Below are 22,183 nucleotides of genomic sequence, written 5' to 3'. Positions count from 1 at the left end.
GTCCTAATATGGATTACATCCTCTCACTAAAATCGCAGGCGATTCCTCTTCCACTCTTGCCTGTCACTTGGTGCCTATAGTTGGACTTCGTGCTGGAGACACAGGGAGATGAACCCCCTGAGCTTGACATTTCCAACTTCCAATTGGTCCTGAGAGCCCACCCTTTCCCCTTGCAGATGTCTTCACAGAAAACCCTGACGAGAAATCCATCATCACCTACGTGGTGGCGTTTTACCACTACTTCTCCAAGATGAAGGTGCTGGCAGTGGAGGGCAAGCGCGTTGGCAAGGTACTGAGCTGCTGTGTAACCAGAGTGTCACCATTTCCTCACTTGCCACACACAGGTCTTGACTGAGATGCTCCCTTTCTACCCTAAGAGCTTTGTGCCTGGACCCCAGCTGTGGGAGAGGGTGCAGATCACCCCCCACCAACTTCCTCTGAAGCCAAGCATTGCCAGGTTAATGGCTCCCAAGCTGAATTCCAACACAGGTTGATGGTCTGTCCCAAACAAGGTCATAGCCCGTAGCTCTGAGCCGACCTTCCACCTGCAGACCCATGTCTCGTGAGCATTCCCACAGGAACAAAACAGGCTCTTTACTTGTTAGTTTATTGTGATTTCATGCCTCTTAGGCTCCGCAGCCTACTGTACAGGGAAGCCACCCCACTGTCCGGACCCTCGTGCCGGAGTCCTTTCCCCGGCTGGGTCTTTTGCCCATCCAGGGCAGGGACCATTTCTCATTCATCTTCGTGCACTGGTGTTTAGCAAAGACAATGCCAGGAAGCCTTCGATGCCTAGTACCCACTCTTAAATAAACAGGACCTTGGTCTCTCTGGCGGCTGGATTGGAAAGCACAGACAGCTTTCCAGTCTTTTACAGGGTTGGGGACGGGGGAGCTGCTCCCGTTCCGAGCACAGCCAGGTCCCTCCTGACATTGCTGGCGCACTTCCAGTCCGGCCCCCTGCTCAGCAGTGGTCTTGGGCTCAGGGAACAAACCCAACGTAAACGCTCCAGGGCTCGCAAGGAGGAGGACCACCTCGATTGTGGTCCCGGTCGGCATCCTCATTGGCGTCCTCGCCCTTCTGACAAGGATGAGTCACAAGGTGATTCCTTAGGTAATTGACCACGCCATTGAGACCGAGAAGATGATTGAAAAGTACAGCGGGCTGGCCTCAGACCTGCTCACCTGGATCGAGCAGACCATCACTGTCCTGAACAGCCGCAAGTTCGCCAACTCCCTGACCGGTGTCCAGCAGCAGCTGCAGGCCTTCAGTACCTACCGCACCGTGGAGAAGCCGCCCAAGTAAGGGCCTGGGCACTCGGGAGGGCGGGCATCACGGCCGAGAAACCACCTCCAGAAGGTTGGAGGGCCTGGAGAAGGAATCCGGGAGGCGGCTCCTGGAGGTTAGAGAGCTGTCCATCTGTCACCTTCTTCATCCTGTTTTGTCTCCCTGCTCCCAAGCCGTCAGCCTACAGGCAGTGGGCATTGAGTAACCCCTGACTCATAGCCAAAGAAATACTTTCCCAGATCCCTGAAGGGGAGCAGCAGTGAAATCTCAGACTTCAGGGTATCTTTAAAGAATGTGCTGGAAAGTTCCTCTCTCTTCTGTGCACTGAGCTGCGGGTTTGTTCTTTGGTAATGACCTCTGCATCCACAGCCCCAGAGCTCTCCACGTGAGGCCTTGTTGATCATCAAGCACATCCTTCTTTCTCTCCCATCTGTCACTGCTCATCCATTAGCAGAGCACTCAGTCTGCCTCTCGGGACCTCTGCTTCACTCCAGCATGTGCAGGACCTACGTGCACCTATACACATGCAAACACAACTGTGCACACACGTGCACGCACACACCCGCACAGACACGGGGCAGTCCAGCTCGCCCACCCTTAGCTTGGCCAGCTCCCCAGAAACAGATTTCTAGCTCATCGGTGGTACCCTCTGCCTCGTTCCTCCCCCGCTCATTCATTCATGACTGGCACGCAGGGAAAGGCGAGACACGGAGTCTAGGATGTACTATAAACAAGTATCTGATTTCTGGCCTGACACTAACCCACTTTTAAAGTCCTAAATCCAATACAGATAACATGCCCCGTGAGTCTACCAGGCACTGCACACAGGGGTAGCATCTCCTGGCTGCGTAGACAGTGCTCAAGGCCACAGCCCTCCTGCAGGGCCTGTGAGCAGATAGGTGGATTAGGCTGGCCTCAGGGTGGGGACCTTGCTTACCAGCTGATCTTTGACTACTGCGTGATGGAGGTAGAAGTCGGTAAATACTTGGCTACGGGCAGAAATGGGAAAGTACCCAGTTACCTGGAGCTTGGACCCTGGGTTCCAGAAATCCATCCTGCTGCGGGTTCTCATCTCCTACACCTAACGTCCTCCCGGAGCCTAGCCTTTCCTCCCGTCTCAGAAGCATCTGGGCTTTTGCATTGTTGTCAGGAGAGCTGACTTATTAGTACTCAGGTGAAAGTTGCTCTCGGTGCGATATGTTCTTACATGGATAATGCTGCTTCCACGTAAGAACATACATGGTTTTATTGACTCACTCAGCAAAAAACTGAGTAAAGAGCTAGTCAAAAGCCTTCAACTGTTTGCAGAACAGGGAAGAGTTTCTTTGTATGGATTAGTAAAACTTGATACCTATAGGAATTACCAGAGCAGTCCAGTTAGCCATTCCTCCGTGGAAGCAAATGACAAGCAGATGCTACAGTAGTTGTTTTCTCTGGTTTATGTTGCAAAGACTCAACCCCTATTAGATCTCAGCTGGCGAGTATGATAGATTGATAGATCTTTTAACAGGTAAGTAAACCTATGTAGATCCTCTTTACTTTTTTAAGAGAAATGTGTTTTGCTGTCCAAGCTCCAAGATGCCAGGGTTCCATGTTCTCTTAAAAAAGAACAACTGGCTGGGACTCCCCTGGTGGTCCAGTGGTTAAGACTCCACGCTTCCAGTGCAGAGGACGCGGGTTTGATCCTTGGTCGGGGAACTAAGATGCCACATGCCTCATGGCTGACCAGAAAATTAGGAAAAAAAAAAAAAAAAAAACTGGCTGTGGGAATCTCGACACTCATCTCCCTACCTCTTTTTTCTTGACAGGTTTCAGGAGAAGGGGAATCTAGAAGTCCTACTTTTTACCATCCAGTCACGGATGAGAGCCAACAATCAGAAAGTGTACACGCCCCATGATGGGAAACTCGTGTCCGACATCAACCGGGTACAGCAACGTTTTCCATTTCACGTTGCCAGTGTGTTGATTGAGTTCCTGATAAGGGCACAGGGAATGGTCCCTGGACAGGGTTAAACCAAGCCACTTTCTGTGGTGTTATTAATGACACACCTGGCTATTGAGGGTGCTATCTGAGCTTAGCCCTGAGAGGTCAGACTCCACCCACCAAGCATCCATTCAGCCCCCTGTTCAGGGGTGGAGGGAGGGGCAAGATAGGTGAAGGGGAGGTACTAAATAAATAAGAAAGATAAATAAGATACAAGGATTTAATGCACAGCACAGGGAATATAGCCCATATTTTATAACAACTTTAAATGGAGTATAATCTATAAAAATATTGAATCATGTTATACACCTGAAACTAATACAATATTGTAGGTCAACTATACTTCAATTTAAAAAATTAAAAAAGAAAAAGAGGCAGTAGCTGCACATTTCCAGCTCAAAGCTGCCGTAAGAATGGGGATGCAGCAGGCTTGCCAGTGGGTTGAGTGAGCTCCTCATAAGGGCACATGTAATGGTCCCAGGACAGGGTTAAGCCAAGCCACTTCCTGTGGTGTTATTAACGACACACCTGGCTGTTGAGGGTGCTAAGTCTAGCCCTGAGAGGTCAGACTCTACCCACTGTCCACCGGTTCAGCTCCCTGTTCAGATGCCCAGAGTCCATTTTTCAGAGCCAGTTTTATAGCCTATTCTCTATAGAACCTTGAGGTTTTTTGGAGAATATTGACTACTTTTAACGGAAGGGAAATGCCTTGTGACATTTCGGAGGTTTGGAGACCTACCACCACCTGGAAGTTCCAGTGGAATGGAGGTGGCCATTTAGCCAACAGGAATTTACTGAGCACCCACAGAGGCAAATAATACTGTACTAAACCAAGAGTCTGAGGCACATTTGGGAGAAGAGGGAACTGGGCGGTCATGACCAGTGCCCTCTGAATCTTTCATCTGCCCAGACAGGAAAGCCGAAAGGCTGTCACTGAGCTTTAATCTAGGCTCTGCCTAGATTCCAAAAATCGCTCAGTGTTGGGTGAAAGAGTCGGGACCCTCAAATCCCAAGAGCTCTCCTCTGCCCCTCGTGCAGGCCTGGGAAAGCCTGGAGGAAGCTGAGTACCGGCGGGAGCTGGCTCTGAGGGAGGAGCTCATCCGGCAGGAGAAGCTAGAGCAGTTGGCCCGGCGCTTTGACCGAAAGGCTGCCATGAGAGAGACGTGGCTCAATGAAAACCAGCGGCTTGTGGCCCAGGTAAAGGGGGCCGCACTTGGGGTTGCAGGAGAGGGGGAGCTTTCCAGAGCCCCCAGTAGACAGCAGGGCTGGAGCCCACGCTGGTCGCTCGGTGGCGGCAGCAGGATAAGCCTCTCCACAGGTCTTGCAGCCCTGCTCCCTGTGACTGGGCGGATCAAGATTCACATCTGAAAAGGAACTCTCCCAGGTTGACAAAGCCTCATTTTTAGGAAAGAGCCACACAGTCCAAAAATGGGCCCCAAAGTTGTCTCACGTGAGCCAGTGGCGTCACCTAGAGCCAGAGTTCAGGCTGACATTTCAGTGGTCCTCCGGGGATGTGATGAAAGCAGTGCACCTCGTACGTGTCGGACATGCCCCTTGGACTCTGTCCTCTGGGGCTGTGTCACATTTCACTAGCTGAAAACTGACCCCGGGACTGATTCTCCATGAGAGCATCTGTTCCTTCCCACTTGGAGCTTGGAATCAAATTTCCCCTTTCATCCAGAAAGCAAGCATTCTGAGAGAATTGGAGAGTGTGCATGTACCCCAGATGGCATGGGGGTAAACCATCTGTGTACAGCTGCATGGATTCCTAGTGAGAAGCCCCTTCCTGCCCAGAATCGGGCAGGTCTGCACAAGGCAGGGTGGTGAGTGCTAGCAGGTGGTGAAAGAGCTCTGTTAGTAATATTCACCCAGTGTTACCCACAAGGATGGCACAGTGGGTAAAATCACAAGCTTCTTGTAAAGGTTCTTGTGAGACACTTAGTCTTTGGAGTTTGGCTCTGATAAGATAGGCTGAAAAAGATGGCAGAAGTAACTCGTTGGGAAAGGGCTTTCCTGTCTGGCAGTTGTTCCGGAGGGACCCGCTGTTTCTCTGCGTTTGGGGACCAGCCAGGGGGAGCCTGATTGAGCTGCCTGTTTTCTTCCCTGGGGGACAGGATAATTTCGGGTACGACCTGGCAGCTGTGGAGGCCGCCAAGAAGAAGCATGAGGCCATTGAGACAGACACAGCTGCCTACGAGGAGCGGGTGAGGGCCCTGGAGGACCTGGCCCAGGAGCTGGAGCGGGAGAATTACCACGACCAGAAGCGCATCACGGCCCGCAAGGACAACGTCCTGCGCCTGTGGAACTACCTGCAGGAGCTGCTGCAGTCCCGGCGCCAGAGGCTTGAGAAGACGCTGGCCCTGCAGAAGCTCTTCCAGGACATGCTGCACAGCATCGACTGGATGGACGAGATCAAGGTGGGTTCAGGCACCCCCATCCCCCGCCCCCGTGTCCGCCTGGGGCTTCAGCACCCGCCCTGCAATGGGAGTGTGCTTCCATAGGCACCTCCCAGCCCCACCTCCCTGAGTCAGAGTGGAGAATCCGAGGCAGCACAGCACCGGGCTGCATCCGCCTCTCAACGGCTTAGCTCACACTGCTCCAGCCCAGATCTTCTGTATTCCCCGTGATCGAGAAATCTGGGGTTCATGGTAGCGCAGGTGCCAACCTGCAGGGCCTAGAAGACGCAGACATCCATCAGGAGCCTGGAGAATCAGGCTCTGGGTAATCACGATTTGACTCTGGTGGGAACCCAGACCTGCCGGCACAGAGCCACCAAGAAGTCTGTCTCCTCTCCCTCTACCGCAGTGGCTGTCAGACTGACCACGGAGCTTTCTAAAAATACACATGCCCAAGCCCCAAGTCAGGGACACACATAGGAGATTGAGTGTAGGGCTTGAGCTCCTGAAAGGTGCTCCCTGAATGATTTTTTTTTTTTTTTTTTTTTTTTTTTTTGCGGTACGCGGGCCTCTCACTGTTGTGGCCTCTCCCGTTGCGGAGCACAGGCTCCGGACACGCAGGCTCAGCGGCCATGGCTCACGGGACCAACCGCTCCGCGGCACGTGGGATCCTCCCGGACTGGGGCACAAAACCATGTCCCCTGCATCGGCAGGCGGACTCTCAACCACTGCGCCACCAGGGAAGCCCTCCCTGAATGATTTTAATGGGCACCCCCGGTGGGAACTCCTGCTCTGTAGCTTCTTTCCCACTGAGCAGCAGCCGTTTTCCAGCTGCATCTGACTCATCCTGGCCTCAGCACGCCACGGACGCTCCCTTCAGAGGGGTCTTCTCCTAGCATGTGGGTGTCTTCACCTCTCCTCGCTCCCTCTACCTTATTTGTCCTCTTTGCCAGGCTCACCTCTTGTCTGCCGAGTTCGGGAAGCACTTGTTGGAGGTCGAGGACTTGCTCCAAAAACACAAGTTGATGGAGGCTGACATCGCCATCCAAGGGGACAAAGTGAAGGCGATCACCACAGCCACTCTTCAGTTCGCTGAGGAGCCAGGTGAGGCCACAGGTGTTCTCCTGTTGAGGCCTCTGGCTCAGCACTCCAGCACCCCAGCTTGGATAAATCTAGTTGTACAATTCTGCCTCTTTCATCAACTAATGGTGCAAGAAAGAAGTTTGAGGGATAGCAAAATCCTTCAGAGGGCAGGCAACTGCTTTGCCCATCTATAATCAGAAGGATTTATAAGAACCAAGAAGGCATGCTCCGTCTTTCATTCTCTCTGCTAGTTCAAGTTATGGCAGAGACAATTTAGGTTTACAGCTTCTGGTCTCAGATAGGTGACCCCCCACTGCCTCTTTGAAGAATCATCTTGAAATTTGTGCCTGGTTCTTCTTAAAAATAATTTTACATTGTGCATTTCTAGTGAGAGTTGACCCAACTTTTAACCTCTCTTATTCCTGAATTTTTTGTGGGAATTCATTAAAAAGAACTAATTAAAAGCCCGTCCTCTAAGCAACTGGGAACTGGGACCCCCCGCATCCAATCCCAAAGCCCCAGTGAGATGGCAGGTTCTAGACGACATGGTCCTAGCCTGGCACCTGATCTGAAGGTTGCCCTTCAGATGAAGCCCTTACCCTTTTTGTCCTCCCTCCTCCCATTCCTCCCAGGGTACCAGCCTTGCGACCCCCAGGTCATCCAGGACCGTGTCAGCCACCTGGAGCAGTGCTTCGAGGAGCTGAGCAACACGGCAGCCGGACGCAAGGCCCAGCTGGAGCAGTCCAAGCGGCTCTGGAAGTTCTTCTGGGAGATGGATGAGACCGAGAGCTGGATCAAAGAGAAGGAGCAGATTTACTCCTCCCTGGACTATGGCAAGGACCTGACCAGTGTGCTCATCCTACAGCGCAAGCACAAGGCCTTCGAGGATGAGCTGCGCGGGCTGGACGCCCACCTGGACCAGACCTTCCAGGAGGCTGAGGGCATGGTTGCACGCAAGGAGTTTGGGCACCCGCAGATCGAGGCCCAGATCAAGGAGGTGTCTGCCCAGTGGAACCAGCTGAAGGAGCTGGCTGCCTTCCGCAAGAAGAACCTCCAGGACGCTGAGAACTTCTTTCAGTTCCAGGGCGATGCGGACGATCTGAAGGCCTGGCTGCAAGACGCCCACCGGCTGCTCTCGGGAGATGTGGGGCAGGATGAAGGGGCCACACAGGCCCTGGGCAAGAAGCACAAGGACTTTCTGGAGGAGCTAGAGGAGAACCGCGTGGTGTTGGAGCATCTGGAAAAGCAGGCCAAGGGGTTCCCCCAAGAGTTTCGGGATTCCCCAGATGTGACCAACCGGCTGCAGGCCCTCCGGGATCTCCACGTGCAGGTGGTGGCCCAAGCGGACATGCGTCGGCAGAGGCTGCAGGATGCCCTGGACCTGTACACGGTGTTTGGGGAGACGGATGCCTGTGAACTGTGGATGGGCGAGAAGGGGAAGTGGCTGGCCCAGATGGACATCCCAGACACGCTGGAGGACCTGGAGGTCGTGCAGCACAGGTCAGGGCCGGCCCTTCCCTCTCGCCTCCCCCTACGCGGTCTGTGCTCCTAGTGCTGGAACAGCCTCCAGATCCACAAGGGTCTCTGAGAGGCCATAGGACGCCCTTGATCACAGAGGCCAGGCACTGAGAGTCACGAGTTCTAATCTGCCTCTGTGGCGCTTGGTACTTCACCCCCTGGGACCTTCCTCAAAATAAGACAAAGGGGCTCTTTCTGGTCCAGGTGTTTGATGACTTTTCAGCTACAGCAGCCTTTGTTCAAATGAATGGTAGATGGAACCCCTGACATATAACACAGTGGAAAGTGGAGTGGTTGTGGTGAAGGGGGCGCGAGAGGCTGGATCCCACAAGCTCTAGCTTTCTTTGGCAGTCCCTAAACCACAGAACCCCGAGGGGCCACAGAGACCAGTTTGTAAATCACCAGTCTGCAAGGCCACTCTCGTTTCCATTATTGGGATTCCATCGGCACTCTGGCATGGGAGGGCGTGCCCCCAGTCTGTGCGGCATCCCATCATCCTGAGTACAGAATCCAAGGAGTTGAGGAAAAGAAGTCACTCCTCGATCATGCCAAGGTGGTCCCACGCTGATGCTGGAGGGACCTGGGCTCTTATCTCAGAAGAGTCAGCTTTCATAACCACACGGCGCCCCTCCCTCAGCAGCTCTGCCTTCTCCTACCAGGGATGGAGCACCTGGCTGGGGAGGTATCCTTCAGGTCCAGGTGTCAAGGCAGTGGAATTAGGGTCCATGAGCATCAGCTGGGGCAGTGGAGGCGTGGCATGTAGTCTCTGTGGCGATTAACACCTCCTACACCTCATTTTCCCATAAACCTCTCTGTTTAGCCAATTGTCTTATAAGTAACCAGTTTTCTCCCAGCCTGACCCAGGAAATGCTAAACCATGAAACTGGACCCATGAACCAGAAAATAGGGTGTGTCAGCACACCTTTCTCCCCTCTTACCTGGTCAATGTATTTAGGAGGTGGAAGGAGAAAGCAAGAGCTACACGTTCTGGAGACTGGCCACTGCTGCCTTACCAATCCTCCTTTTCTCTGTCCACATCAGGTTTGATATACTGGACCAGGAGATGAAGACTTTGATGGCTCAGATTGATGGCGTGAACCTTGCTGCCAACAGCCTGTTAGAGAGTAGCCACCCACGCAGTGGGGAAGTGAAGAAGTGCCAGGACCATCTGAATACCAGGTGGGGTATGGGTAGGGCTTGGGGCTAAGGGCTTCTTTTCCCGACACCTGACAGAGCCTTGGGGGTGTGGCCCAGTAGTCAGGATGCCTGCTGTGCACTGCCAGGTTTGTACCCTCAGAGCTCTTGCCTCACTCAGCCAGAGTCTCCTTCAGACACTGGAGCTTTAGCAGTAAGGAGGAGAGACCTGTGTGGTGACCAGCCCAGGGAGGGAGAGAGACCTGTTCACAGAGCTGCGAATGCTGTGCCTGGGGCAGGCATGTGCTGAGTGATGGAGCGAATGTCCTGAGTGCATCCATAGTTAGAATCAGGCCATGTGGTACTCATGTCGCATTTCCCTGGACGTTCTTAGGCAGGGAAGATTGCTTTCTGAGAGCTCTTAAGTACTGTCCATTAAAAAAAGCTCCTGCTGGCACCAAAATGTAGCATTGGTAATGAGACTGGCTTGAATGAAGAGGAGAATTAGCAGCAAGCCTTGAGCACGCTTCGTGGCCAGAACAAAAAACAGGCCCTAAGGAGCCTTTGGAGAGGGGCTGCTTTCAGTACAGGGTGCAATTTCCACGAGTTCCTTGAGGACCTCTGAGGACAGAGCACGCACCTGTGTCCTGTTTGTTACCCTGGGTCCTACACGCACAATGGGACGTGTTCGCCATCTCCCCACTACCCCGGTCCCTCTCCCCACACGTGTGCCTGAGCCCTGCTCTGCCCGAGGCAACCTGGGAGGTGGGGTTAGGGAAGACTCAGCTGTAAAGGAAAGGAGCAGCACAGTCGGGGCTTAAGAGGAGGCAAGGGGTGACTTTGGAGCCACTATTATCTGAGCATCCAAAGAAAGGGACTGTAGTTCAGGAGGGTCCTCCGTAATCTGAGGTTTATGCAGAGGAGGGGCACGCCTCCTTGTTCTTCTTTTAGGTTTGGAGGTAACGGGACGCATGTGCATGCATGTGCGCGACACACAGGAAGAGCTTGTCAGCTGCTTTGTTGAGTTTATGGTCAGAGAATGATCTTACAGACCTCTAAGCCATACACCACCCTAAGTGTAATACACCAAGGATACTTATCCTCAGGTGAGAGAGAACCTGAGGTGTGAAAAGGTAAAATGGTTTTCCATGACATCTGAGTGTTGAAAGGTACCTGAGCCATGTACCCCAGACAGCCTGCATCCTGCACAAACATTCCAAGCATAGGGAGCTCGCCCCGTCCCCGTGGAGCACACCCCATTTGGGAGCAGCTCCTTTTGGGTAGAAAAGGTTGATCTCATCATGGAGTGGAAATCTGGCCTCCTTGAAAATCGGGCTCTGCCCGTTAGAGATAACAGGAACTTACCCTGATTCTTCTTCCACATGATAGCTTCTTCAGGTTTTTTTTGTGTGTGTGTGGTACGCGCGCCTCTCACTGTTTGTGGCCTCTCCCGTTGCGGAGCACAGGCTCCGGACGCGCAGGCTCAGCGGCCATGCTCACGGAGCCCAGCCGCTCCGTGGCATGTGGGATCTTCCCGGACGCAGGGGCACGAACCCGTGTCCCCTGCATCGGCAGGCGGACCCTCAACCACTGTGCCACCAGGGAAGACCTCTTCAAGTATTTTTAGAGACAGTTGTCATTCTTCACCCCATCCACCGTCCTGCCTCCAGTCGCTGCTGTTCTCTCTACAGAGTGCATTCTCCTCCAACTACGTAGTCTAAATCATGCTTGTTTTTAGGCCAGTCCAGGTTCCTCTCCTTCCCAGTTTCCAGGATGAAAAAGTATCTTTCCCTCCCTTGACTGGCTTAAAGCTTCACATTCTACCTTGTATTATAATTTTGTCCTGAAGAACTTTTCTACTAGACTGTAAGCGAATGAAGAGCAGTATCTTTATATATTGTCCACAGTGCTCTGAGCACCAAGCATTTTGCTGTCTGAGGTTCCCTCTGTTCAGAATATTCTTTTCCCCAATATCCACTTGCCTTAGTCCCTCGCTCAGATCCTCAGCTCACGTGTCACCTTCTTGGAGCAGCCCTCCTGTCCACGCCATTCAAAGTATCACTACCTCCTTCCCATCCAGCTCCTCTGCCTCGATCCTGTTATCTTGCTTTCGTTTTTTCCATTGTACTTGTCACCACCTGATGGATTAAACACTTATTTGTCTCTGCCCACTCGAATGAGAGCACTTTGCTTTGTTTGTTGCTACATGCCCAGAGCCTTGAACGGGGCCTGACACAAGGCACTTGGTAGTTGTGTGATGTAAACACAGTGAATGAGTGACCGGGACAAAACTGAAAATCTCTTCTGTCAGGCTCGGCACATATGAGTCATTCAAACACTTACTGAATGTGTGATTATCTCCCACCGCATGCATTCTAGTGGACCAACATTTTCTTAACAATCTTGGGCCCAGGACCAAACCTGGACTCCTGACATGGTCTGGCCAGTGCTGCCTAGAGCAGTTCTATCAACTGCCTCCCTTTTGGAGATGGTGCAGTGGAGAGGAAGGTGGGTTTAGGAGGTAGACTAGACCCAAAGCTCACCCTGTCCCCTGTGTGGGCTCTGCCTGGTGGCTGCAGTGAGGCCACACCAGGAAAAGTCTGGAAAATCACCACGGAGTCACTTGCCCAGGGCACCGCCAGACCCTCTCCTGTGGCTTCTGGACGGAGCTGGGAGATCTCACAGCCCTGGAGTGCCTCACTATCCTTTCACAGTGGTTTCAGACCACCTTGGAGGAAATCTTCTGCTCCCTTCCCTTGAGGTCCAGCCTCAGCAGTATCTGTGCACCAGGCACAGAACTACCCAGAGTTGAGGGACTTCACGTCTGGACTCTCCCTCCTCTCTTTCCTGGAATTCCCAATCCTTCCTCTGGGCTCTTTTTGCTCGCTCTCTCTCTCTCTCTCTCTCTCTCTCTCTCGGAATTCCCGATCCTTCCTGGCCCATCTCCCACCTCTGTTTGCAGGCCTGTCTTCCACCCCCAGACTAGCGGCACGGTCACCCTGGGAACGCCCACAGCGTGCTCTGCCCAGCCCATCTGCCTCCTGCCTCCACCTCCATCCCCCGGTGCTGGGACCACAAAGATGAGCGAGCTACTCAGGGCCCCATCCTTAAATAGATCACTCCCGTGGAGGCACTGGAGGTTTGCCCATTGAAATACAGCTCAGATGACCACCATGAGATTGCTATTATCCCTCCTCACAGCTCCCTTAGTCCTCTCTGCCTGGTATGCGCTATGTACGTAGTATTTTATACTATCGTTTTTTGGTGAGTTTGTCTTAATTTCTCTCTAACCCATACACCCCGTGGAGCAAAGTCTAGCTATGACTGTATCCTCCCAAAGTCTAACATAATGCTTATACATTGTGGATATTCAAGAGAGTTTAGGCTCAATTAGCGAATGTGTGTTCAGCATACTATCGCGTGCATCTAGATTATGGTGATGCAGGATGAGTAAACCTGGGTCCACGGGAGGTGTCCCTGGTGGTCGGGGCCAGGCTAATGGGCAGCTCTTCAGAAGAAGCTTACTGTGGCTGCAGACCAACCCAGGACATCTGCCCAACATCTGCACCCTCCCCAGTTTCATTCCAGACCTGCACACTGAAGGTTAAGATGATGTTTTAATTATAATCCCAGCTCTCCTTCCCCTTCCTCTTCCTTTCCTTCTCTTCACCAGGACTCTTTTTATTTTAGAACCATGGTGGCTTTCTTAGGCCCTGGGCACTTGGAACTTGGTCTTAGGCTTTCCTCTGGGGAAGCTGGGACCCTGTGTCCTAAAGCATTCTTGAGGTTGATAATGGGAGGTTTCTAATTATTTTCATGACAGGTGTACCTCGGAGATATCGTGGGTTCAGTTGCAGATCACCCCAATAAAGCAACTATCAAAATAAAGAGAGTCACACAAATGTGGGGGCTTTCCCAGTGCATATAAACGTTGTTTACAGTATACTGTAGTCTGTTAAGTGTTGCAAAAGCATCATGCCTAGAAAAACAACGTACATACCTTAATTTAAAATACTTTATCACTAAAACATGCTAATCATAGGAGCTTTCAAGGAGTCATAATCTTTTTGCAATAGTAACATCAAAGATCACCGCCCACAAGTCACCATACAAATATAATAATGCAAAAGTTTGATATTGCAATAACTACCAAAAAGTAGTACAGAGACATGAAGTGAGCAAATGTTGTTGGAAAAATGCCAGGGATGGATTTTTCAGCAGAGGGTCACCACAGACCTTCAATTTGTAAAAAACAAAAACAAAAAAACCCTGTAGTATCTGTGAAGCACAGTAAAGCGGAGCACGATAAAACAAGGTATGCTTGTATTTTTCAAACTCTGGGGAAACTGTACGTTTGCCTGAAATTCAACTACATATAGAGCTTACATACAGAGCACCGTGTTCCTTTACTGATGGTTGGAATAACATCACAGCTCACCTCCCGCTGATGGAAAGCTCTGATTGGCAGTTATGTTGTCTTGAGTAAAATTGGATAAACATATTTTACTCATGACAGTTTGTTGGATAGATGACTTGTTTCAGCGTGCAAGGCCTATCAGGAGAGACTCTGGAAGGGAAATCTGGTGTGCCTTCTAAATGTGGAAGGGACACCCTGTGGGAAGCGTTAAGGAAGACGGTGTCTCTGTCCCCCGTCTCCCTCGGCAGGTGGCAGGAATTCCAGACCATGGTGTTGGAACGGCGGGAGGCTGTGGACTCGGCCCTCCGGGTGCACAGCTACTGTGTGGATTGCGAGGAGACCAGCAAGTGGGTGATGGACAAGACAAAGGTGGTGGAGTCCACAAAGGACCTGGGCCGGGACCTGACAGGCGTCATCGCCATCACAGCGCAAGCTGTCGGGGCTGGAGCGTGACGTGGCCGCCATCCATGACCCGCGTGGGTGCCCTGCGGCAGGAGTCCGCAGCAGCTGATGGAGTCACACCCTGAGCTGAAGAAGGACATTGGCCAGCGGCAGGCGTATGTGGAGGAGCTGTGGCAGGCCCTGCAGGAAGCCCTGAAGAGCCAGGAGGCCTCGCTGGGGGAAGCCAGCCCTGCTGCAGGCCTTCCTGCAGGAACCTGGATGCCTTCCAGGCCTGGCTGTCCACGGCCCAGAAGGACGTGGCCTCCAAGGACATGCCTGAGTCCCTCCCAGAGGCCGAGCAGCTCCTGCAGCAGCATGCGGCCATCAAGGACGACATTGACAGGCACCAGAATAGCTACCAGCAGGTCAAGGCATCCGGAGAGAAGGTGATCCATGGCCAGACGGACCCAGAGTACCTGCTCCTGGGCCAGCGGCTGGATGGCCTGGATAAGGGCTGGGATGCCCTGCACCGCATGTGGGAGGAGCCGCAGCCATGCCCTCTGCCCAGTGCCTCGCTTCCAGGAGTTCCAGAAGGACGCCAAGCAGGCTGAAGCCATCCTCAGCAACCAGGTAGGGCGAGGCATTCAGGGGCCAGGGGCCAGGGGGCATCTCTCAGGGCAATAGGGAATTTATGTCGTAAGTCTGCAGCAGGGCTCAGGGACCAAATTATGCTTTTTTTTGGACTCTCTCTAGCCACTAGTTCAGAGGACAGTTCCTCTTCATTCCTTATCACGTGCCCTTTCCAGCCCCGTGTCACAGACTACGTCTTGTTCTTGGGCCAGTTAGAGGCTAGTAAAGTGAATTTTTCCCTGGGTGGCTACCCTTCCGTGTGGCTTTAGGCGTCCTGTTGATCAGGTGCCCCCGAGTGGGGGTGGGGGAACCAGACCCAGGGAGCTCCTTCCTTCCACAGCTCCAGGGGGTGCCATTCATGCCGTCACCTGCATGGTTGCACATGGTGGGCCTGCCTGGCGGGTGCCCTCCCCGCCTCCTCAGCTTGTCTTCATGCCTGTTCTGGAAACTTGCTTCAACAGGAATATACTCTGGCTCACTTGGAGCCCCCAGACTCCCTAGAAGCTGCAGAGGCCAGGATCCGGAAGTTTGAGGAATTCTTGGTGTCTATGGAGAACAACCGGGATAAGGTTTTGAGTCCTGTGGACTCTGGAAACAAGCTGGTAGCTGAAGGAAACCTCTACTCAGACAAGATCAAGGAGAAGGTGCAGCTGATTGAGGACAGGTACCCTCCACCCCTAGGGTCACGGGGCCCGGTAGGGTGGTGGTACAGCTCTCAGCACCATCGTGACTGTGGCTCTGGCTTCCCTTCCAGGCACAGGAAAAATGACGAGAAGGCCCAGGAGGCCTCAGTCCTTCTGAGAGACAACCTGGAGCTCCAGAACTTCCTGCAGAACTGCAAGGAGGTGAGGCTCCAGCCAGGCTGGCCACTTTGCAGGAGATTCCTTCTAGAAGCAGAGCGTCCTAGAGGTGGGAAGTCCTTTCTAGACTCAGGAGTCCTAGATTCCATAAGTGGGGAGCTCTGGGCACTTGACAGCTTAAGTCCTTCATCCTCTAGAATCTTTGGTTCCACAATTTCTTTTTCAAATCTGTAAGATGGCTTCTAATTTGTCAAGTCCAGGGCAGGCTTTCTCAAAAGTGACCTGAGGACTATCTGTATTAAGAGTCACCTAGGGCCCTGGTCAGGGTCGTCCTGAAAGTTCATGTGACCTGTGCATTCATACAGGGCCCCGTGCTTTCAAGGGCCCCATGTTTAGTTTAATGCTCTCCTGTTGCCATCTTGAAACTTTTTTTTTTTTTTTTTTTTTTTTTGCGGCACGCCGGGGCCCCTCACTGCCGTGGTCCCTCCCGCCGCGGGAGCACAGGCTCCGGACGCCAGCGGCCATGGCTCACGGGCCCAGCCGCTCCTGCGGCATGTGGGATCCTCCCGCACCGGGGCACGAACCCGGGTCCCCTGCATCAGCAGGCGGACTCTCAACCACTGCGCCACCAGGGAAGCCCGAAACTTTTTTTTTTTAATAGTTTTCCTTTAGCAGATTCTACTTTCAAAAAAAAAATTTGTTTTACATCTTTCTTGGAGTATAATTGCTTTACAATGTTGTGTTAGTTTCTGCTGTATAACAAAGTGAATCAGCTATATGTATACATGTATCCCCATATCCCCTCCCTCTCGCACCTCCCTCCCACCCTCCCTATCCCACCCCTCTAGTGGTCACAAAGCACTGAGAAATTCTTAATAATTTTGAATATTTCCATTTTGCACCAGGCCCTGCAAATTATGGAGCCAGTCTTGGCTCTGGTTAGATGCAGACTCCTGGGCCCCACTTGGGCCCAGATGAACCAGAACTTAGGGGGTGAAAAAGAGCAGCATTCTCAACCAACCTTCTGGTTGGAGAACTGCTGACTCAGAAGCTCCTCGCTCAGCCTGGGGAGAGCTGTACGGGAGGGTCTTTAACCTGCACTCCTAGGTCCTTCCGTGAACAGTCCTTCCATGTGGAATGGGGCTTCCCCTGACTTCTTTCTTGCTTCCGTCCTCATACCCTTTCCTCTCAACCCAAATGACTTTGTTTTCACCCACCTCTGCCCTTGGTACCAGCCAGGCTTGTTATGGTGCCAGGACATCTTGGAAACATCAGAGGCTCATCACAGTCCTTCCTTCATTGGTAATTATAGGATCTGCCTTGGCTTCTTCCTCAGAGAACATTTTCTCCGTGTTTATTAATGATTTCTCCCCCTACTGCCAAAGGGTTGATTTTTGATTTATACATCCATTCAGTAAACACTTGTTGAGTTCCTGCAGTAGGCCAGGCCCTGTCCTCGGTCCTGGAAATGGGAGAGAAGTATAAATATACCTGGTGTCGTACTGCACACACTCTAGAGGGGAAGACACAGTAGTGCCTGTATTTTAACGCTGAGACAACGCGGGTTAAGTTTCCTGTGCTGGGAGTTAGGGATCCAGAGTTGGAGGGGAGTACTCTGCTGTGCGCATACTTCCTCCCCTTGGTCCTCTTCTTCCGCAGCCAGAGCTAGGCGGCAGTCCTGCCCTGGGCCCCTGGCCAAAGAAGGACACTCGGGGACCATTGAACCCACTCTTTCTGCCCACAGCTCACTCTCTGGATCAATGACAAGCTGCTGACATCCCAGGATGTCTCCTATGATGAAGCTCGAAACCTTCACAACAAATGGCTGAAGCACCAGGCGTTCGTGGCAGAGCTGGCTTCCCACCAGGGGTGGCTAGAGAACATTGATGCAGTGAGTAGAGCGAGCATTTGGGCTCTCTGCTCCGGGTGCTTCCCTGAGCAGCGCTTCACACAGGGCATGGACACTGGCCTGCAGCTTGCTGGACGGTGTAGAACCTGAGCATGAAAAACTTCTCCAAATAGTAGTTAGACCTTCAGAGCTCCTGATATGTCCAGTCTTATAAAACCCGGTCAGAATGGGTGCCTCCTCTGGGTCACCTGAGTCTGGGGACAGTCCTGGACACTGAGGACACAGAGTCAGAGCCTCAGCCTTCAGTGCTAGGACGGCAGTAACCTCTGTCTGCCTTCCATCATCCACGCCAGGGCCCCGCGCTGTCCTGCCCAGGGGCAGGGGAATATGTGAGATGAGCAGAATGGGCCAGGGACTACTGACCCTCACTGTTTGGATGGGCAAACCACCAGGGAGTGGTCATTCGTACCAAGGGTCCCCCCTGTAACCAGCTTGCCCAGGGGCCCAAGTCAGAATGTGGCCGGAGTTAGATCTGGGAATAGGAAGGGAGGTACCTCTGCCCCTCCCTGCTGTGGCTATCTGGAAAAAGCGGGCCTAGGGCCACACAAGGCTGTGTCCATCGTGGCTAAGGGTGCAGGCTCCGAGCCAGGCTGTCTGACTTCTCAACCTCCCTGCGCCTCAGTTTCTTCATCTGTAAAATGAGGATAATAACGGTACCCACCCGAGGGAGTTGTGAGCATTAAAGCACTTAGAATATTACTTGGCAATTATTAGGCACTCAATAAATATTAACTATTATTAGCAAGTAGGTATTCCTAGGCCCAAATCATCTGTAACCTTCCGAAAAAGATACATTTATGTGGGTGAAAACCAGACAAGGCAAACTCAGCAACTAAAAGATACCACTGAAGGTCAGTGCACAGCTTCTGGCAAGACAATTAAGAGAGGGTGAAGGATTTCCCTGGCAGTCCAGTGGTTAGGACTCTGCCCTTTCACTGCTGAGGGCCCAGGGTCAATCCCTGGTCTAGGAGCTAAGATCCCGCAAACTGCGCGGCACGATAGATAAACAAACAAACAAACTCACAGAGAGGTTTCCATGGTGGTTGTACCTGGGTGGATCTTGAATCTTTTTTTTTTTTAAATAACTAAAAAAAAGTTTAGTACTAGCTGGGTCTTGTCTGCAGCTCCCTATGCTACAGTCTCCCTGAGTCATTTGCCCCAGACACGCTCCCCTGTCCCACCTTCTACTGCAAATAACTCTGGGGGTGCAGAGTCTTTCAGCCGAGCCTCACCTGAGTTCTAGGCAGATCCTTTGCCTCACTGACCTCCCCTCGGTTAGCCCTTTGCAACCACCTGGAACAAGGCGGCTCTCCAAGGTCAGAGGGTGAACTCTCCTGCTTCCCCACACAGGAAGGAAAGCAGCTGATGGAGGAGAAGCCCCAGTTTGCGGCCCTGGTGTCCCAGAGGCTGGAAGCCTTGCACCGGCTCTGGGATGAGCTTCAGGCCACCACACAGGAGACGACCCAGCACCTCTCAGCCGCCAGGAGCTCTGACCTGCGTTCGCAGACCCAGGCCGACCTCAACAAGTGGATCAGGGCCATGGAGGACCAGCTGCGGTCGGACGACCTGGGCAAGGACCTGACCAGCGTCAACAGGATGCTGGCTAAGCTGAAGGCAAGTGAGCAGGTTGTAGACTGAGGGGGTCTTGGAAGCAAATCTGCAACCTGAAAGGGAGTACCCTCCTGTGCCCTTAGCTGGGCTGGCTTTTATCAGGTCTCCCGGTTCACAGCCCAGCTCCTACCCTTTTGCAATGGGTGAGACAGGGAGGGATCCAGACGGGGTAATAAAAGTGTGTGTGAGAAGTATAGGACAGACGCTCAGAGGGGCAAAAGATGAGGTGGGGGCAATCCAAGGAGACTTCTTAGGGGAGGCTGAGCTCAAACCAGGCCTTTGAGGATGGGTGGGATTTGCATGATGAAGTGGACGAGGGGTTGCCCGGGTGCCAGGGCTGGTGCCGACGCTGTCCCCTTGTGTCCCAGCGTGTGGAGGACCAAGTGAACGTGCGGAAGGTGGAACTGGAGGAGCTGTTTGCCCAGATGCCCTCGCTGGGAGAGGAGGCGGGGCATGAAGACTTGAGCATCGAGAAGCGGTTCCTGGACCTTCTGGAGCCCTTGGGGAGGAGGAAGAAGCAGCTGGAATCATCCAGAGCCAGGCTGCAGATCAGCCGGGACTTAGAGGATGAGACGGTGGGTGGGCCGCAGCTCCCCCCTCCCCCAGCGGCTGAGCCGGCAGCGGTCACCGGGATAGCTGGCGGCTGCCCGGGGCAGTTCTTGGTAGCAGACGTCTGGTCATCTCACCGCCTTGTCTCAGAGGGTGGTCGTGATGACTACATGAAACGTCAGTGTAAGCCAGTGCCTTTTGAATGGTAGCTCGCTCATGGACTTTGGGGCCAGGCAGACCTGGGTTCGAGATCCAGCTACGTTGCCTTCCCTCCAAGTGACCAGGAGCAAGTTATTTGGAACCTCAGTTCAAAATAGCAAAATGCCCCCATTTTACAAAACCCTGTTGGGGTGTTGGGAAGAGCTGGGCAGACACAGTAAGCAGAGCTCTGTCTGGCCCGCGGTGAGTGATGGGGAAAGGGTGGCTGTGATTGTTGTCAGCTGTCCCCCGCCTTCTGGTCTCCGCAGCTCTGGGTGGAGGAGAGGCTGCCTCTGGCCCAGTCGACCGACCATGGCACGAACCTGCAAACTGTGCAGCTGTTCATGAAGAAGAACCAGGTGAGTCCTGCCACCTCGTCAGTCCCACCCACCCCGCGGAGGAAGCCCCAGCCCTGATCTGCACAAGGTCCCCAGCAGCACATAACAGATTATTGTTCTTTTTTTTTTTTTATAATTTATTTATTTTTGGCTGTGTTGGGTCTTCGTTGCGGTGCGCAGGCTTCTCATCGCGGTGGCTTCTCTCGTCGAGCACGGGCTCTAGGCGTGCGGGCTTCAGTAGTTGTGGCACATGGGCTTAGTTGCTCCACGGCATGTGGGATCTTCCTGGACCAGGGCTCGAACCCGTGTCCCCTGCATTGGCAGGCGGATTCTTAACCACTGCACCACCAGGGAAGCCCCAGGTTATTGTTGTTGTTGATAGCTACAGGGTCCCCAGTCTGTGTTTGTACTCTCACAGCCGAAGGAGCAGCTCTGATGATGGCAGAGAGAATTCTGGGAGGACCACAGAGTGGGGCAGAGGTGAATGGGGCAGGGGGGTCCAGGTGCTTTGGGATTTGGGGCCATTCAGACCCATCAGGGCACAGGTGCGTGCAGGACCTGGAGGCCCTGGCCTGGGGTTTCATGTGCTTTACAGCTTCTGTATCCCGTGACCTCCCTGAGAGGAGGCTCTTAGCTCCTGGCGTCTCTCCCATCACTGCCTTGTCCCTCTTCCAGGGCTAAGCTTGGCCTATTGAGTCTCCTCGGGATAAGTGGCCCCTGTTCTCTAGACACATGAGCATACTTGTGGGGCTGCAACGCCACAAAGAAGCTGCTAAACTTGGACTCTGAGCCATTGGAGGAAACCTCCGTTGGCTGTTCTGCTCTCCCAGGCTGGATTGGGAATCTCTGCAGCCCTGGTCAGAATCCTGGAAGTGAGCAGATGCACTTCCTCTGTGTCAGGGCTGCAGGGGAAGCCTGCGTCCTCCAGGAAGGCCAGCTGCATGGGGTCATGGTCTGGCCGCGTGGTCTAGCCAGTAGCTGGCCGTACCCCTGCTCTTGGGCAGAGAGTCCCTCCTGCCTGGTCTGCTCTCTGCTTCAGGAAGTGGCGGCAGCCACAGTCTTGAGCAAGGAGCATCTAGGAACTTATCCCAGAGAAGAGCAGTGTGTCCCAGAGTGCCAGTCGAGTCGGTACTGCAGCTCATTGGGGAAGGAAGGTCATGGCAGACAGTACGTCCTTCTCCCCAGATATCAGCAGCCAACATCTGCTCACAGAACCCAGCAACTGTGCAAAGGCCTGAATGAATTATATTCAAAGACGTTCCTTAAAAGCTCCCTCGAACGCTTTGCTTCTAGTTGGCATGATCAAATCACAGAGGTTCCGGTGGCAACACGTAGGGACCTGAATTAGAAGGTGGTGGAGGCGGGGCTTCTGCTAACATCACACCCTCCAGTTAAAGTGGGGAAGACTGCTAGAAGACTATTCTCGGGGCCTCAGTTTCCTCAACTATAAATTGAGCCAACTCTAGTCCTTCCAGTACTCAAGACTTTAGCCTCAATAAGTGTTATTGCCAATGATTTTCAACTCCCCTGGCTGAAGGTTGCTATTTCAGGAGAAGGGCAAGACTAATATGGATGGGGTTCCCCTTAACAAGAAGGGAAAGATAATCTCGTGGGAGAGCATGGCTGCCCCAGTAAAGACTATTTTAGGCTAAAGCCAAAATCCCATTTTATCATTTCTTCTGCAGTGGTCAGTGTGCGTCAGGCTCACCCGGAGGGCTTTTTAAAACACAGTTGACCAGGCTCCACCCTAGATTTACTGCGTCAGACTCTGGAGCAGAGCCTGATAATTTGCATTTCTATCAAGATCCTAGGCGATGCTGCTGCTGCTTGGCCTGGAACCCCACTTTGAGAACCACCACTTTAATGGCTGTCATTGCAACTAGAACAGAACCTGCAAGGTGCCGCACGAAGGGTTCTCAACTCTGGCTGCACATTAGAATCACCCGGG

General features: G+C 52.9%; 1 protein-coding gene across 1 annotated transcript in view; it reads left to right on the top strand.

Moving 5' to 3' along the window:
- The window catches only part of SPTB (spectrin beta, erythrocytic), a 124,981-nt gene that overhangs the window by 78,104 nt on the left and 24,694 nt on the right, over nt 1-22,183 (top strand). Inside the window, 21 exon segments of the mRNA XM_032618660.1 lie at nt 177-289; nt 1,114-1,301; nt 3,096-3,213; nt 4,310-4,468; nt 5,386-5,688; nt 6,621-6,771; nt 7,383-8,250; nt 9,310-9,447; nt 14,068-14,242; nt 14,244-14,285; nt 14,287-14,319; nt 14,321-14,452; nt 14,454-14,474; nt 14,476-14,742; nt 14,744-14,830; nt 15,292-15,494; nt 15,585-15,675; nt 17,375-17,521; nt 18,890-19,153; nt 19,519-19,725; nt 20,167-20,256. Coding sequence (XP_032474551.1) covers nt 177-289; nt 1,114-1,301; nt 3,096-3,213; nt 4,310-4,468; nt 5,386-5,688; nt 6,621-6,771; nt 7,383-8,250; nt 9,310-9,447; nt 14,068-14,242; nt 14,244-14,285; nt 14,287-14,319; nt 14,321-14,452; nt 14,454-14,474; nt 14,476-14,742; nt 14,744-14,830; nt 15,292-15,494; nt 15,585-15,675; nt 17,375-17,521; nt 18,890-19,153; nt 19,519-19,725; nt 20,167-20,256 — 3,797 coding nt within the window.

This window comes from Phocoena sinus, chromosome 2 (assembly GCF_008692025.1).
Source record: "Phocoena sinus isolate mPhoSin1 chromosome 2, mPhoSin1.pri, whole genome shotgun sequence".
NCBI lineage: Eukaryota > Metazoa > Chordata > Mammalia > Artiodactyla > Phocoenidae > Phocoena > Phocoena sinus.
This window is presented reverse-complemented; position numbering and strand designations above follow the sequence as displayed.